We start from the raw sequence: 16,333 nt of genomic DNA, 5'->3' as shown, positions 1-16,333 counted from the left end.
TGAGCTCTTCTCCACGTCTCTCCCTATCTATCTATCTCTCTCTATCTCCCTCCAAGTAAACAGACTGCAACAGCCGACCAGGCACCAACTGCTGGTTGTGTTGGGTCGGTACATCCTGATAAAACAAAGCATTTGTTGGTGGAAACAGCACACGGGGAGCTAACGGCTTCAGCTAACAGCTTCTCTTGCCAACAACCATAAGAGACGACTTTGTGGATTATAATTCAGCTAACACTTTTCACACATAACACTTCATCGAGTGTGAAAATCACAACTCCAATACATAAAGGCGTCGGTAAAATCTCAAAAGGGCTACTGTGCAGACTTCTATATTCTGAAGGGTGGAAACAACAAAGTGAAACATTGCTGCAGGAGGTGTTGTCAATACCAATAAAACTTTCAATGGTCAAACAAGAGACCCACAGCCACCCACACACACACACACACACACACACTAGCCTTCAGTTCAAGTCTGGCTCAGCACACAGAATCGCAAAGACAAACGGATTAAACCATTAATCCCTTTAGGTCGTCTTACAGGAGCTCATGGCAACAAACTGACACAGCTACAAGAGCACATGCAGATACAGACACGCACAAGCACCCACCGAAACACTTCACATACACACCCAATGCCCGACATGAGTAAAATCATCTGGACAACATGACTAAACTTGGTGGCTCTCAGAGGTCGATACAACTGTGGCAGAAATAAATGAGAGATGGCACTGACCGTGACTCGGGCTGAAAGCCATGTTGCCTGAATTCAAGGCTTCATCAAAACGAGTGAATAACGCCTGTAACCTGGAGAGAGAAGAAGAAGTGTTAGAGAAAAACATACACAACAAAAATAATGGAATGAATATTATTGCAGAACTGGATCCATCAAAATAAGACTGAATTAGGAAATATAGATGCAATCGTCTTCATTGACAGGATCATGACAAAGAAAATACAAACACACAAACACACACACACACACACACATACACACACACACACACACACACACACACACACACACACACATTTGACCTAGAGACAGGCAAGGTGCTGTGAATCCGAAGTGACAGTATCATCAGCAGCAACATGTGGACAGCCTGTCTGTCTGCGTGTCTGTCTGTCTGTAGGTGGGTGTGTCTATCATGCCAGTCATACGCATGAAGCTGCAGCAGCAAACGACTAGTCCTTCTGGCATCATGCTCAGCACCAAACGCACACAAACACACAGAATCACAAGGCGCATCAGCTCACCCACGTGATGTACAGGCAATACTGTCTGCATATTAATGTAATGTTAATAAGATCGATCCCAATAACAGACGAGTCCAGCGAAAATAACACCGTTGCACAAATAATAGCCTCAAACGTCTCCTGCACACTGAGCAGTGTTGACACACACATTGCTTACACATGACTGTTATGACGACAACACAACACAGACACACAATGACCCACGTCCTGTAACATGCTCCAATATCTCCTTTCCAAAAGGTTAGCACATGGATGCGAGCACACAAGAATAAGAGTCATACACACCGTCGTCAGTCTCTCTGTCTCTTGGTGTCTGGTCCACAACTACAAGACTAAGCTAAGCAGCTCCTGATAAGTGACGATTAGCGATGCAATGGGCTCCTCCGCCGTGCAGCGCTTTCACGTGGCTCCCTTCCTTATTCAGTTCAGAAACACTCGTCTGCCTCAGTATTTCCCAGTGGACTGATTAATAGGTTGCTGCGCAACGTTGCCCTAGCTCCCATGCTAGTGACACACTCCGGTCCTCGGCTACCCTCAGCTCTTTGTATCCAACATGGTGCAGTGACTTCGAGAGGGAGGGAGGGAGACAGGAGGAGGGAGGGAGGGCGTGAGAGAGGGAGAAGGAGCCAAACAGCAAAAAGACCAAAGCATGCTATGGGCATACGACGAAAGCACCACCTACTGTCGCACATACGTATTGTATGCTGCGCATACACACCCACTGAGAAATCTCCACAGTGTACGAAGAGTTAAATCTCAGCAGGGCCTTTGCATGCGTGTGTGTGTGGGAGACAAATAGGCCAGTTTGTGTGACAGCAAAGAGATTCAGTTACCCTTTACATAACCTCCCTCCCGTTCCCAGACACGCACACACTTATACACTTGTCAGAGGGGGAGGGGCTGTAAAGCTAGCGGCAGACAGACAGCAAAGCTGCTCCTCCCCCCCTCTACATCTCTCCTTCACACCCCACTTGACTATACCCCCCCCCCCCTGAATAATGGGATACTGTTGTCACAGGTTAATCCCACTTTACTGATAATAGGAAGTCTACAACAGTACTTGCATACAAATCACTACTAGACCATAGAAAGACATTTACAAAGAAATCCAAGGAGTGTCTGACCCGATTTCAATGCAGGACAGGACGATCTGGGTTTACCAGCCGGGTCACATGATTCTCGCTGACCCCATCAGACCGACAGGTTTAAGCAGGTTTAACCCGGGTCAGGTTCACTGTAGGATGAGTGATCTCATCCGACACCGGCTAACCTACACAGTGCAGCGTGTTGTGCTGAACACTGACCAGATTAACTGACCTGAATGATGAAATGAAACTACTTCCCAATCCTATTCTGAACAGTCTGGGACCTCTTCAGGGACAAACCTAATTTGGGGTAATAACATTCCGTATCACTCAACTGACACAGTTTGTAAACTACATGTTTAAGCTTTATTACAAGGCTGTAAAATTCAGGAGACGTAACAACCGGACACATACTGATTCAATTTAAAGATGTCTCTGAAAGCTAAATCAGCCAATTTAAATACTCATAAACAAAAGTTTGCCTGTGTAGAACAAATGATAATTCAAAGGAGACAACTCTTACTGGGAGTCCACATTAAAAGAGAGCGCTACTATTCAATCAGCACCGACTCTGACCTCCGTTTGGCCCGTGTCTGTTGTCAGAAACAGCTGTCTGTCTGTCTGTCTGTCTGTCTGTCTGTCTGTCTGTCTGTCTGTCTGTCTGTCTGTCTGTCTGTCTGTCTGTCTGTCTGTCTGTCGCACAGCTTCTGAGGAGCTGAAATGACAGCGCCGGACCAAACTGTCTTCACCCGGCTGATTGAAATTGGTTTTACTTATTGATTGATTTTTATTCTAAAGCCCGCTATGGTGGGCCGCACCAGAACACTTTATAAAATGGTCTGTTCCATGAGACGGGCTACTGGCAGACATCAAAAAAGCCTCTAAAAAAGGTTTTCTATATAAATTGTCCTGACCTGCATTAAATAAATAGATTATACTCATTAGTTACAGCCTCCACACTTACTCCAAATGATTTGGCTGAGTAATGCAACATGTTGTGTGTGATTTGATACTGTGTTTACACCGGAGACAAACAGGCTTAATGTGTGCAACACATGACACACGGCCACAACCAGCATTCACAGAGGCAAGACTCATACTGAGCAGTCAGCACACAACACTGGCTTCTGCTCAGAGCTCCCACACGGGAGAAGGAAGGGGGGGGGGGGGGGGGGGGGGGTCCAGTGTATGCTCAGAATAACCCTCAACCCAGCACATGTAACCAGGACGACCAAAGACGGACGAGACCACTCAATGGACCTCTTTAGATGACGCACACACACACACGCGCACGCGCACGCACACGCACACACACACACCAATTTTTCCTCAACTCTGTTACTCCACCCAACCTTTGTACCCCATCGGCCCCCCCTCCCACTCTCCTCCCCCGGTCAGTCAGCATTGTGCTCTGGATGAAAGTGCCTCTCTGTTTGTGTGAAGGGCAGAGTGGTGCTTGGTGTGGCCTGGGACTAACGGAGTGCCAAGGCCACGGGACCCACAGGCCCCCCCACACACAGCTCATCCCCACACACACACACACACACACACACACACACACACACACACACAAATACAAATATAAACAATGCTCACAAAGAGAGAGCTTATCCAGAACTGACAGACAGAAAATAACTCACCGCGCAGCAGGCAGACCTCTCTTTCCCAGGTCTGCTCGGACCTTATCTCCAACGTGACGATAAACATCCACCAATGTAGCTATGGAGGCCTCACGTACCTACAGACAGCAGACACCAACCAATTTAAAAGTCACACGCACACACAGGTACACCATACAATGATGTATTTATTACGATCATGGTGAGTTTACTTTAGTAATCCTACACAGATTGCCCGTCACTGTCTGGGGTTGCAAACATACATGCCTTCAGAAACAAACCCTTCAGGGCCCGAACTCATCCCTCTAATGGGAGACCAGCGATTTGCTAGTTATGTCGTGAGCACTGTTGTGATTTGGTAGTGGGATGCCGTTAAAGGGATTCTCCTGCAACTGAGGGTGGGCGGGCCTGTTGAGGATTTTTGATTGGCCGGGATGGTATGTGGGTAGATAATCATTGGGTAGACGATAGGAGCAGATTTCAGCTTTGGGGTGCAACTCCACAGGAGGTTTGAAACCAACCTCTCTCTACCCCTCTCTCTCTCTCTCTCTCTCTCATATTCAGCTGGTACTGCTGTGTGGGTTAATGGTAGGTGCACATGGTTCAGCAGTGGAGCTCTACAGAGCCCATCTCCCCACTAATAACAGTAATAATCGCAGAGCTGCCTTAATGCCTGCCAAGAGCTAAACCACAGGCTGAGCTACAGACTGATAGAAGGAAGAAACACAGGACCTCTACCCATTCTAACACACGCAGAAATGACAGTATAAACATATACGTAGACATGTTGATCATGTATGATAGTGCTGAAGCGCTGCGTCTCTTACCTGTGGGTTCTGGTCTCCAGTCAGAGAGCAGAGGTGAGGAACTAGCTTACTGAGGCTCAGTGGCTGAGCTCCGTACCTGAAAGAGAGCCACAAGAAGACCATGAACATCATTTAAATCACATTTTCAGGAATGTGTGAAACACTTATATCCTCTGGAGGGAGACTGGGAATTTGAGAAAGTCTGCTGTAAATTGTGCATAGGATTTATAAACCCCAGGATATGTGGAAAGTATTTGGCACAAACAACTATATAAATTGTACTTCATTCATAATACATTTTCTTATTTAAAAGGTAGCTGAGAGAGCTCAACGCACTGCTACCTGAAAAAAAAAACACGTGCAAGAAGGCGATAGACCTTCAGCACTTTAGAAAACATACATCACGTCAAGAAAAAAACCCAAACCCAGACTGAGAGCAAGTTGAGAAACACACAAGTAAACAAATATACCAGAGAAGTGAGAAGAATACACTAAAGGAACGGAGTTACAAAACAACAGACGTTTTCGCAGGGTTAATAACAATGGTGAAGATGCCAGTGATTAGTAAATGTCTGGCTGTAGGTGTGCAGCAGGTATCTCAAATAATAAAGGAATAATGCAATTAGAATATTAAACTAAGTTAAACACGGTTACATCAGTTTTCATCATCACACAAACTTCTGTCGTGTTGCGTACACATCTTTATTTCCTTTTTTACTAAATTAAATTCAATAATAAGTGGTAATAAAGATGAATTGCCTATTCATTTCCTTGTGTTTTTACCTTTATGTCCCTTAGTTTTCCTCAACTGCACTGAGCTTTGTCAAACACTATAATATCTGGAGTTAAAGCAATAACAATATAAATATGTGAAAACCCAGAAACATCAGATTCCTGTGAGTCTACGTGCTGAGTGGATAACTGTGTTTGCCCAGTAAACACTTCAGCTTCACTATCAGGTACCAGCTCAGCAAGTAACAGAACAGTGTCACTTTACATTAGCAAAAAGATGCTAAATTTAGCACAGCATTTCTAACAGCTCAGATTTGCCGTGTGCGGTGACATGACGGTGGAAAAAAACATTCAAATTCAACCTGAATAGATCTGAGCTGCTGTCGAGCTGCTGTCCAACAAAGGGAAGCAAGCCGGCATCCGTTTGCTCTCATGTCTACATGTATATATACACACGCGTGTTTGTTTCATGAACTTGCAAATGCAAGTTTACCACGACAGCTGTGTGACTCTACAAGAGCGGAAAATCCTCTAATAACTATTTGGAGGAAATGAGAACAAACTAATTCATTTAGAAAAGAAGACAGAAAATGTGTAAAGTATACAGTGAAAATTAAGTCAAATAAACATACGTGGAAAAAGCAGCTAATCACGTGACATTTATATTGACCGTCATGATGTATTGGGAGGAATTAATAAGCTGTGAGGAAAAGGATTGCGCGGCTTTTGCGGCCGCTAAACCTGCACGAATTAGACAAAAATAAACCGTGTGATGGGTGAAATGCACTCCTAACAAATGGCGTCTCAGTGCTCCTCTGCTATTGTGTCATTTGGTGCCACATTGGCCTCTTTCTCTGCAAATGAGTCTCATTGCAAAAACGGTCCAGTTCACAAAGATCAGTGCTAAGAGCCACACGCGGTGACATTATTACGGTCTTCAGAGAGTTTGCGGTAAATGACTGAGGGGCTTTTATACGGGCTGTCACACCGAGACTGATTGTAGATAGCAAAAACGTTATGGCCGTGTTTGTGCTGTAATATCATCAGCGCATTATCTTCTATGAATTGGAACATGAGACGGGGAAGATGGCAGTTCATGGTGCTATCAGGGGCTGCGATCCATAGTTTGTGAATTCGCCCCTTAGCGTAGTTTAACCATCAAGCCAGTATAAACAGGCCTCTTTTCTTTTCCCAAATGTGATCCCTTTGACCTCCCGTCTCTAAATGTGCCGGCATATTTACTTTGGAACATAGTAGGAAGATACTGATCCAAATGAAACATTGAGAAGAAAGTCCTCCATCAGGCCCGACTTCTGAGCATGAGAACATGTGAGCGTTCATGCCAGAGTGAACTGACAACTGATTTTTAAACCTCTCTGAAAGCAGAAATTATCCGACATGCGTGTGCGTTAAAGTCGTTACCGTCACTCGACAAAAGTGGCAGAAATATATAAAATGAATAAATCAATGAGTTGGTTTATAGTAAGTACAATCTCTTTAGTCGATTAGTCATTTTTAATGCTTTTTCATGCTCATTTCCAATAAAACCTATGAGCACATCTCTGGTAAAAGTGCTGCTTTTATGTAATTATTTGCGGATAAACTCGGTGTTACTTCTTTGGTCAAGAACAGCCCTAGTGTAAGGACTAATGTGTGACCCTCTGCCCACAAGATGAGAGGAAATACACCTTCACTTAATAGCGTTACAATTTACAACATATGTTTATTATTTATTCCTTTACATTTCACACAGGAAGTGACACAGATGAAGAGGGGGAAGCTACTCACGTGCTGAGCGTGGCACTGAGACAGAGGCAGATTCCTTCTCGACTGCGGAAGTTCTTGTGTTTAAAACCAGGAAGTAGCCTTTCCCAAACGTACTGGATGAAGGAGAGAGAGAGAGAGAGAGAGAGAGACAAACGGGAGGGATGGGGGAGAGTGAGGGGGAGGAGGTGTCAGTAGGAACGAGCAGAAGAAGGTATTGCCGGGCAGATCACGGAGCGCAGACGAGGATACAATCTGAGGAGATGTGTGTAGATAACGTAAAGTAGAGTGGAGATGTAGCCGGTGTAATTCCTTTAACACCCAGGAGAGGGAGCCCAACTCACAAACCTCTCAGCTGTCATGACTGTCTACTGATGTGGATGTGATCGGTCTGCTGTTTGTCTCCGTTTTGCATCTTTATCGTGTATTATTTTGAATAACTGGAATAATTACAATTGATCTACTGGCTAATCTCACAGCTTCACACAATACAACACAGGCTGACATCTTGTGTGTGTGTGTGTGTGTGTGTGTGTGTGTGTGTGTGTGTGTGTGTGTGTGTGTGTGTCTCACCATGGGCGAGGCCGTCTGCTGCATACAGCGAAGGATGACAGCTTGGCTGTTCTCTCTGACCTGGTCCTTCCCATCACCCAGCCGGTCCACCAAAGCTGGCAAAACTACAGACAGGAAATAAAGATGGAGAGAGAGACAGAGAGGGTGAGGTAGTGATGAGAGTCAACGTAGGAACAAATGCAGTTTAATGTGCAGTAATGACACTCGGTCTCTAGTGGATTTAAAGACCAGAGACAATACAGACTGCCACCAAGTGGAGTGCTTTTAAAACATAAATATACAAAGATGTGTTTTATTATTAGTTACGGTTTGTCTGCGTGTGAGAGAGAAAGACACAACAACATCGTAATGTAAAAGCTTGAACAACGCCACCGTCGACACAAAGGCTCTGATGAGTTGAGGGGGGGGGGAGAGAGAGAGAGAGAGCGAGAGCGAGAGGACAAGAAATGACAAATGGGCCGTGACTAAAATAATGTCCAGATCATCAAACGCTCTCGTGTCAGTTCCACTTTATCAAACACACGCCGATGTGACGCAGTGACGCACACTGTACAGAATTAGAAGTAAGAGCCTTTAAATGCCGGCATTCAACTCAACTGTAAGCATTCTGGCAACTACTCAAATGTTTCCTCTAACCCTCTGTGACATGAGGACCAGCGTTAGCAGGAGGGCCCTCGGCTTTAAGTGTATTTTCAGATTTAATATCAGATCAACAGCCACTTGACAGCTTTTAACTAAACAAAATGAACAAATAGTCTTCAGTGAAGAGATCATTTAAAGGAAGAGTCTGGTGATATCAAAAATTATTCTTGTCAACATATCCCATGAAAAGACTAAAATAAATAATGATTCGTTCCTGTAACACATTTTCAGATTATTCAAAGTCTGATAGAGCTTATTCCTCTGTGCCATAGACTTCCATTGTTTTCTGAAAACTATTAAAAAACGCATCAATGATCCAAGAAGTTGCATTGTCCGACATGTTTCTTAGTAAATGAACATGAGCTTTGTAGTTTCTTTTGAGTCGAGCACACATACGCGGTCCTGCTTTCATTAATGCTCACTAGCGCCAAAATCAGTTGACGCAAATGAACTATTAACTCCTGTTTGAGAAATTAATGAAATTAATGACAGCGTTTTAATGACAGTATGCATCTGTGTTGGTTCTACTTGCTCAGGAAGAACCAATGGGCTTCTGTGCTATGGACATGATGAGTCAGAAAGCACTGAGGTGGACTCGCGGTTTTGGTCTTTTGTTGACGGTAACAAAAACATCACCAGCCTCGTCCTTTAACTCACGAAGTCAAAAGTTCACAACACACTGAACTCTGGTTTAAAGGAATGGTCCAAACACACAACAATGTTTAAACAGACAAAATGCCAAATCTGGAGATTCTTTCTCTGCTTGACCATCAAACGGAAAACATGAAAGTTACATAAAACTCAAAAACCTCCCTTTGACATTCACTCAACGAGATAAAAACAAATAAGACACAGAATGGTCTGAGCACACACACACACACTCCCACACACACATTCCTAGTCTGAAACTACAGCATGGGGAGTGATGTCATCTGTCCTTTTCCAAGTGTGTGTATATATATGTGTGTGTGTGTGTGTGCGTACATTATGTTACCATAACAGCTGGTTGCCTTGGCAACAAGGACAATACCCTCAAACAGAAAAAATGACAGGGTGACATTGTTGCCCCCAACGTCATCTGCTGTAGTAAGCACACACACACACACACACACACACACACACACACACACACACACACACACACACACACACACACACACACACACACACACACACACACACACACACACACACACACACACACACACACACACACACACACACACACACACACACACACACACACACACACACACACCTGTATGTGGCTGCTTGACTAATTTTGCTTCATCTTTTTCAAATAGGACGATCAAACTGGCACACAGCTGCTGGGCCAATCACGCCACTTTGTTTTTTCTGTCACGTTGCAAACAAGAAAGTATAATAAAGTCAAAGTGCAGGCTTCTGTGGGATTTACTTTGCAAGGTGGCCGACGGCACAGCGTCAAAGTGCACAACACAGACGGTAGAACGGCAGCAGCCCGGAGTCAGCCCTGTGGATCAATACGATCACTCAGTCTCAATGATGTCATCTTCCTCCTCTCTGTGTGTGTGTGTGTGTGTGTGTGTGTGAGAGAGGAGGGTGGGAAGGAGCGAGAGCACAGGAAAGGAGAGATAGAAGTCGGATGGAGGGAGCGAGATTCCAGAGCCAGCGGTGGCTCAGAGAGATGTTTTTATCATCAAACACACACACACACACACACAGTGTGTCTGCGTGGTGGCAGACTTTGCACTGTGTGACAGGTCCAGTCATCCCAGAGCTGCACTGCAGGATTGAGTGTGTTTGTTGGTGACATGAGCCAGTCTGGCTGACAAAGACAGCTGGTGACACCTTCAGTGGGCGCGCACACACACAAGGGGCTGGCAATGAGATATCACACACACACACACACACACACACACACACACACACACACACAGTATGAAATGTGATACCAGATTCAGTGCATGAGGTCATTTGAATGTGAGGTGTGGTTCTGGGTTGTAATAGACGGAGCAACAGCACGACGGACCATTCTGAGCCTAAATATAGAGACTAAAGATGTATAGTGGAGGCTTTAGAGTCTCAGAGGAACCACAAAGTGGAAGTGAGGAACAAAATGGAAGATCGTAATGCAAAAGTGCTTAGATATCTCACCTGTGCCCAGGTATCCTCTGAAATGCTCTCCCAGGCGGTCCACAAACGCACCACAGATGTCCAGCCCCAACAGTGTCACCTAAGAAACAGGGTGAGAAAGAGTAACGGTTCAGGTAGGTGTTATTTCACAGCAGTTTCCCGTACGTTTCATGTAAACAATACCGCTTACACAGTGGCAGCATTGATAGGAAAGACACATGAGCTGAGGATGAAGTCAGGCTCTCATTGCAGAGTTTTTGACAAGATCTGAAAGTCCGATCTTGGCAAACCTATATGGATTTTAACAAATGCTGAATCAAACTTTCTCTGAGGGTTCCTGACTCAGCAAAAAGCACAGGCTATGAAGGGTAATGTTGTCATGTGCAAGGAACCAATGTCTCCCTTTCAAGATGCAGGTCAGTCAGTCAACCTCTGCAGGTTTGAGAGGCTGTCCGTCGATGGAGCTTCCAGTACTTGCTGATGATTTAGTGACATGGGGCTGCAGACTGAATGAGCAGCGCTGCAGTGGAAATGTGTTTGTATGGATAAAGAGATAATACTCTAGTTAACAGACAGAAGAAATGTCTGAGAAACTAACACAAAAGTCCTATTTAAATTAAGAAAGGTTGCTGTGTGTCAACAGCTGTGGCCCTCTTTGATTATGTAACCTTGTTGTGCCTTCTTTATACCATCCGCATTACAGCAGACACCGGCATTCTTTAAGAATGTAGTAAAAAGTGAAATGACTTCCAGAAACCCAAATGGGTACAGTGAAGTCATGCGTTCCTCGACGGTCCCCTTACTCATCTCTTTTCTCCGTCGTCTAAAGAGAAGGTCTGGCTTGTGATAGGACAGTAGGGGGACGGTAGACTGGGTTTTTGTGGAGTGGTAGAAGCTGAGTTTTCCACTGTGTTTCTGATTAGGTTCACAACCCACACTGCGCTGTGCTCCTGGAATGCTTGTTTTGGCAGCGCTGCGGTAAAACCGAGCCGTCCAATAAGAAAATCCATTAAAACATTATTCTCCAGACTCCTCTGCCTCCAGTAGAGAGTCAGACTACGGTTTCTTTTTCCCTTTTTTAGTCAAAGGACGAGCACAGCCAGGTAACCACACAAACAAGAAGAGGGGGGAGTACAGGGACGACGGCCAAGCATTACCACAGAAAACTAAAAAAAAATCACCTGGAGAGGAAACATGAGCTCTAGGTCACTATGATGACTCCCTCATGCTGACCTAATTTAGGGGGAGGGAGGGAGGAGAAACTGCAGGAGAGAGAAGAAACAGTACAGCGAGGAAGCAGCCCTGAGGCCTCCGCCCCCTCCACCCTAAACCCCAACAAACTCGGCACCCACAACCATATGTCATCTTCACTTGGAGAGAGTGAAGTGTGAGAGTGACACAGAGGATGAGACAGAGGACGAGAGATGGAAGATGGGCTCGTTATCTACCTTGGACAGGAGAAAATGAAAGGGGGGGGGGGGGGGTTGTCATCTCAAATAACAAACATCAGTAAGGTGGACAAAGCCATCTTTAGACTACAGGCTCGAAAACAGCGTGTTTACCTCTGAAACTGAGGTATGCTGGAGGTAAATATTTAGCCCATGAATGGCTCTTTGTGGAGACGTAGGCTGCTGATTCGCACCACGTACAGGTTTTATTCTGGATTCTAGAGCGGCTTTAAGTGATTTAAGGGTCCAAGGCTCAGACGGCAACATGCTGAAACAATTACACCATTAATCTATCAATCACCATGGCCATTGGCGAGTGAAAAAAAAAAAAAAAAAAAAAAAGCCTCACATTTCTTGGTTCCAGGTTCTCAAATGTGAGGATTTGTTGCTCGTCTCTCATTTAGATGATTGTAAATCGAATATTTCTGCACAGTTGGTTGAACAAAATAAGACATTTGAGGTAATTTCAGGCTGTGATGGTCACGTTTCACTACTTTATGATATTTAATACATTGAACGATTAAACATTATAACAAGACAATCAACAGGAAAGATGCAGCGTTAATAGATCCACTAGGTGCTCAAAAATATAAATTTTGGGATTTTCATACGTGTCATCTCTGTGCAATTGGTAGGCATGAGGCAAACTGCTGAATTTTGTGATACATGCATTTGTTTTGTGTGGTGCAAGATTACATTAGCCTTTATTTATTGTCATATTATCCAAGTTACATTTAAATGATGGCAGGATTTTCCATGTCCCACAGCTCTGTCCAACATTACTGAGGACGAGGACGAGAGAATGGGAAAGACAAATCATAACTTCATTTTCTGTATTTGACCAAACTTCAATAAGCACCTGGAGCTCTTCTCCTCACCACTGATAACACGTATCTACACATAATAACGCACCCAACAATGTCTTAAAGCAGTTCTCTTCACTGGAAGGTTTCTACTATGAAGCACCTGGAGGACGAGTTGAGTTTACAGGAACGGCCGGTTAAGAGAAACATAGAACAATAACAACGTATTGATGCTGCAGTGGATACATTTAAACAATAAACCGTGCACACTGTATCCTAAAGTGCATTGTGATACATATTGCATCATGGTTTTTGCATGTAAAAATAATAAAGCATATTTGACACAAAATCAGAGTGTCTGGTCGGGGCCGCCTGGTAGTATGAACCCTCCATCAGTACAGTCATCTGGCTCTGCTGCCCAGAGATGCAGCATGCAATATTAATGCCCTCTGCTTCCGTCTCTGGGAGGATGCGAGAGAAAAGCGTATGAGAGGAATCTGTTCTACCGACTGAACGAGGAAAGAAGAAGGTGATGTTGACTAATTGTAAGACAAAAACAAACCCAGACAAGGACACAGGGGTGAAATGTGGAGATGAAGAGGGCCATGGAACAGACGAAATGCAGTATTTGATCCATTCCTAGAAGAGGAACTTCGTGGTGCGATAGTCGCCTTTTCCGAACATTTAAAGTATTTATGAGTCCAGGCTTGTGTTTTCCACTCGCCTACCCGTACACCCTTTATTCCTCCCGTTCTGGATTCCCCCTCCTTTTTTATCAGCTCTCCATTCATCCCTCTCTCACTGTGCTGACTCAGCATCTTGTTCACAGCTAATTTTTGCCTGACAGGCAGCCACTCAGCATCACTAAAAGCCTGCTGAAGGAAGGCCTCGGGGGGGCTCATGTTACTGTACGTGTCCACATGAAGGAACAAATCTGACATCAAATCTGACATCAAACATGGTGGGTCTGGTCAGTCATTTGAGAGGATGCAGGAATACTGCATCATGTAACCACGGTCATCTCCTTTAATCACCTAAAACACACTACTGGAACCTTACTGTTGTTATGAGGAGGCTAGACCAGCTAAACCAGAGCATCATGGGAGTAATAATTCAGAAATTGTAGGACGCGTAGAGGGAACTTGTTGAAACCTAAACCTAATGATTTAAGTCTATTTGTCAATGACAGGAAACAAATGCTCAATAAAGTTGGATTGTTCAAAATAGCAGTATTGGCACGTCTTTATCTACCTCTCAGTGTAAATAGAAAATAGTTTTCCAAGTTGTATTAAAAAGATTATGACAACAAAAATGACCACCAAGTCAAAAGAACATTTGAGACTAAGAGAGGATGCTTTTCTTTAAGCTGAATGTACTATTTCCAAACTCTCACAGTCTTGCTGAGTCCTGCACATCAGTGCACTGCAGACAATTTCAATCTGTTCAAAAAAAGAGACGCCGGCTTCAAATTTCAGCCCGCCTTGAAAAAGATTGCAGACCGTTTTGTCTCGCTGTCTGGATCGGGGTGATACCGTGGCACAAAATGTCACATTCCAATGTATCTGAGATATGACAGAGTGTGAACAAGGCCTCTACCCCCCCCCCCCCCCCCACACACACACACACACAGAAACACACAGAGCATAAAGCAGGAGAGAGAATGGGGAGAAAAAATGTGAAAAGGGAAAAAGAGAGATGGAGAGAGTGTCTGGATGTGTGAGAGAAAGAGAGAGCGAGAGATGGAGAGAAAGCATCGGGTACAACAATGAGTCTGCTAACCCCTCCCCCATCCCATCCAGCGCTACAGTGGTCCACAGTCCTGACAATGGGGTCTCCCCTCCACACAGACACACAGTCTCAGCCAATCAAACAAGATGAACTCTAACGACCCAAAGGAATGTGACAAAGTCCTGCTCTGTCACTGGGATGACATCTAAATGAGTGATCCAGGAATAGACGACGAGAAACACATAAGCTTTGTCTAGGTTTGGTAAGAAGTGCTGTACATAAAAACGCTAATTAAAAAGTGCATCTTGGGTTAGTCAGATGAGAAAAGGGGTCACCAGTTTGGTCAGTGACATCCGATGGTCCTCTCCAGACCACTTGGGTGATGACAGCTCGTTTGAAAGGCCATTTCTCTGCTAAAATCCATCGCATTCAAACCAACCTCTTGGCGAGTACCATAACATTCCCGTTACTCCCCCCTCTCTCCTCCAGCTCCAGATAAACTGGAGGAAAAATAATTCATGAACAGCCCGAGAGGATGACTGCTGCAGTGACAATGCGATACCCTCATATGGTGACTGGCCAAGCTCTCTCTCTCACCTTGAAATTGCTGGAGTTCACCCATCCCGTCAGCTCGTCCATGGTCTTATCCAGCCGGGGTTTGTCCTGCTCCACGTCCGGGGAGCGGTTCGGGTCGTTGAGGAAGTCAACGAGGTCCTGGCCCACCTGCAACCTACGGGTGACATCTTTCTGCAGCACCTGCTGGTAAAAATAGTCCATGTTGTCATGATCCTCCATCGGGCACTCAGTGCCGTGTGGCCAGCCACAGGAGCCGGCCGAAGACGAGAGACAGCGGTCGGGGAGACGATGCTAGCTGAAGGTCCGTGGAGGGGCAGAGAGACTGTGTGTCTGACTGATGTTTGGTCATCAACATGCAACCCCTTATAGAAAATCCTGGCTACGGTACCGCACAAATCACCCCTCTGCTCGAATGAAAAAGCTCCACTTTGTACGACAAAGACGTAGCTCGCTAGCTTCCTTATTATACAATGTTAGCTCCGAGGGTTGAATTAAAACTTCGAGAAAGTTCAGGAAACGTGGATTTTTGGTGGACCCGAGCAGGTTCCTTCAGCGTATCAACATCAAAACAAGCCAGCAAACCCTTGGTTGGCTAATTGTTATGCTAACAAAAATAGCACCTAGCTACTTAGCACAGCGACCCAAACAAGGATGATCTGCCTCCCATCAGCTAGCTATCGTTAGTCTCCCGCGGGCCTAGCGCCTGGCTCCACTTCGCTTTTCTTATTCCATGACCACTAGAAAATCGGCTGGTCTTTCAGCTGTCGGCTCCTTAAAGCGGTAAATATTGCGCCAAACTTCCACAATAAGGGCTCAGCTCCAGTCCCGCGCTAACTGGTTTCACTTGAATCCGGTATATAATCGCGGCTGCCGCTAAACCCGTTTGAGAGGCGCGGAAAGCTTGCGCGCTGCCGGTGACTGCAATCCACCAGGACGAGCAACCGATCAACGATCAGGCCGATGGGTCCTCGGGCACCGCACAGCTAGCCAGCATAATGCCTGATGTAAAATTACAAATTATCAGATGTGCTATGTGGACCTCACTTGTCTTAAATAAAGACATACATACACTAAGTAAAAACCTGAAGTATGTGTTCATCCCTTCTGACTAGATAACGTATGTCTTTCTGTAAAAGAGTCATGAATCAAACAAACCGCACTCTGTATGTGGGCGTGTCTGCTGTCTAC

At 45.0% G+C, this 16,333-nt stretch overlaps 2 protein-coding genes across 41 annotated transcripts in view; one reads left to right on the top strand and one right to left on the bottom strand.

Annotated features, from left to right (window-relative positions):
- The window catches only part of clasp2 (cytoplasmic linker associated protein 2), a 51,031-nt gene extending 35,216 nt beyond the window's left edge, over positions 1-15,815 (bottom strand). For 29 of the 40 annotated variants that reach the window (XM_076106085.1, XM_076106086.1, XM_076106087.1 and 26 more), the window contains exons 1-8: positions 15,167-15,815; positions 10,612-10,690; positions 9,893-9,967; positions 7,834-7,937; positions 7,285-7,376; positions 4,786-4,861; positions 3,980-4,077; positions 734-804 (exon numbers count right to left, since the gene is read on the bottom strand). In XM_076106085.1, the coding sequence (XP_075962200.1) occupies positions 734-804; positions 3,980-4,077; positions 4,786-4,861; positions 7,285-7,376; positions 7,834-7,937; positions 9,893-9,967; positions 10,612-10,690; positions 15,167-15,364 (793 nt within the window). In that variant the 5' untranslated portion in view covers positions 15,365-15,815. The remainder of the gene's footprint in view (positions 1-733; positions 805-3,979; positions 4,078-4,785; positions 4,862-7,284; positions 7,377-7,833; positions 7,938-9,892; positions 9,968-10,611; positions 10,691-15,166) is intronic. The other 11 variants (XM_076106124.1, XM_076106098.1, XM_076106108.1 and 8 more) reach the window with 1 other exon arrangement.
- Positions 1-16,333, top strand: part of LOC142965140 (uncharacterized) — a 282,605-nt gene that overhangs the window by 178,531 nt on the left and 87,741 nt on the right. The window lies entirely within an intron of this gene.

The sequence above is a fragment of the Anarhichas minor genome, unplaced genomic scaffold (genome assembly GCF_050575085.1).
Source record: "Anarhichas minor isolate MPS153535 unplaced genomic scaffold, ASM5057508v1 ptg000033l, whole genome shotgun sequence".
NCBI lineage: Eukaryota > Metazoa > Chordata > Actinopteri > Perciformes > Anarhichadidae > Anarhichas > Anarhichas minor.
Note: the sequence above shows the minus strand (reverse complement) of the source record. Positions and strands in the feature narration are given on the sequence as shown.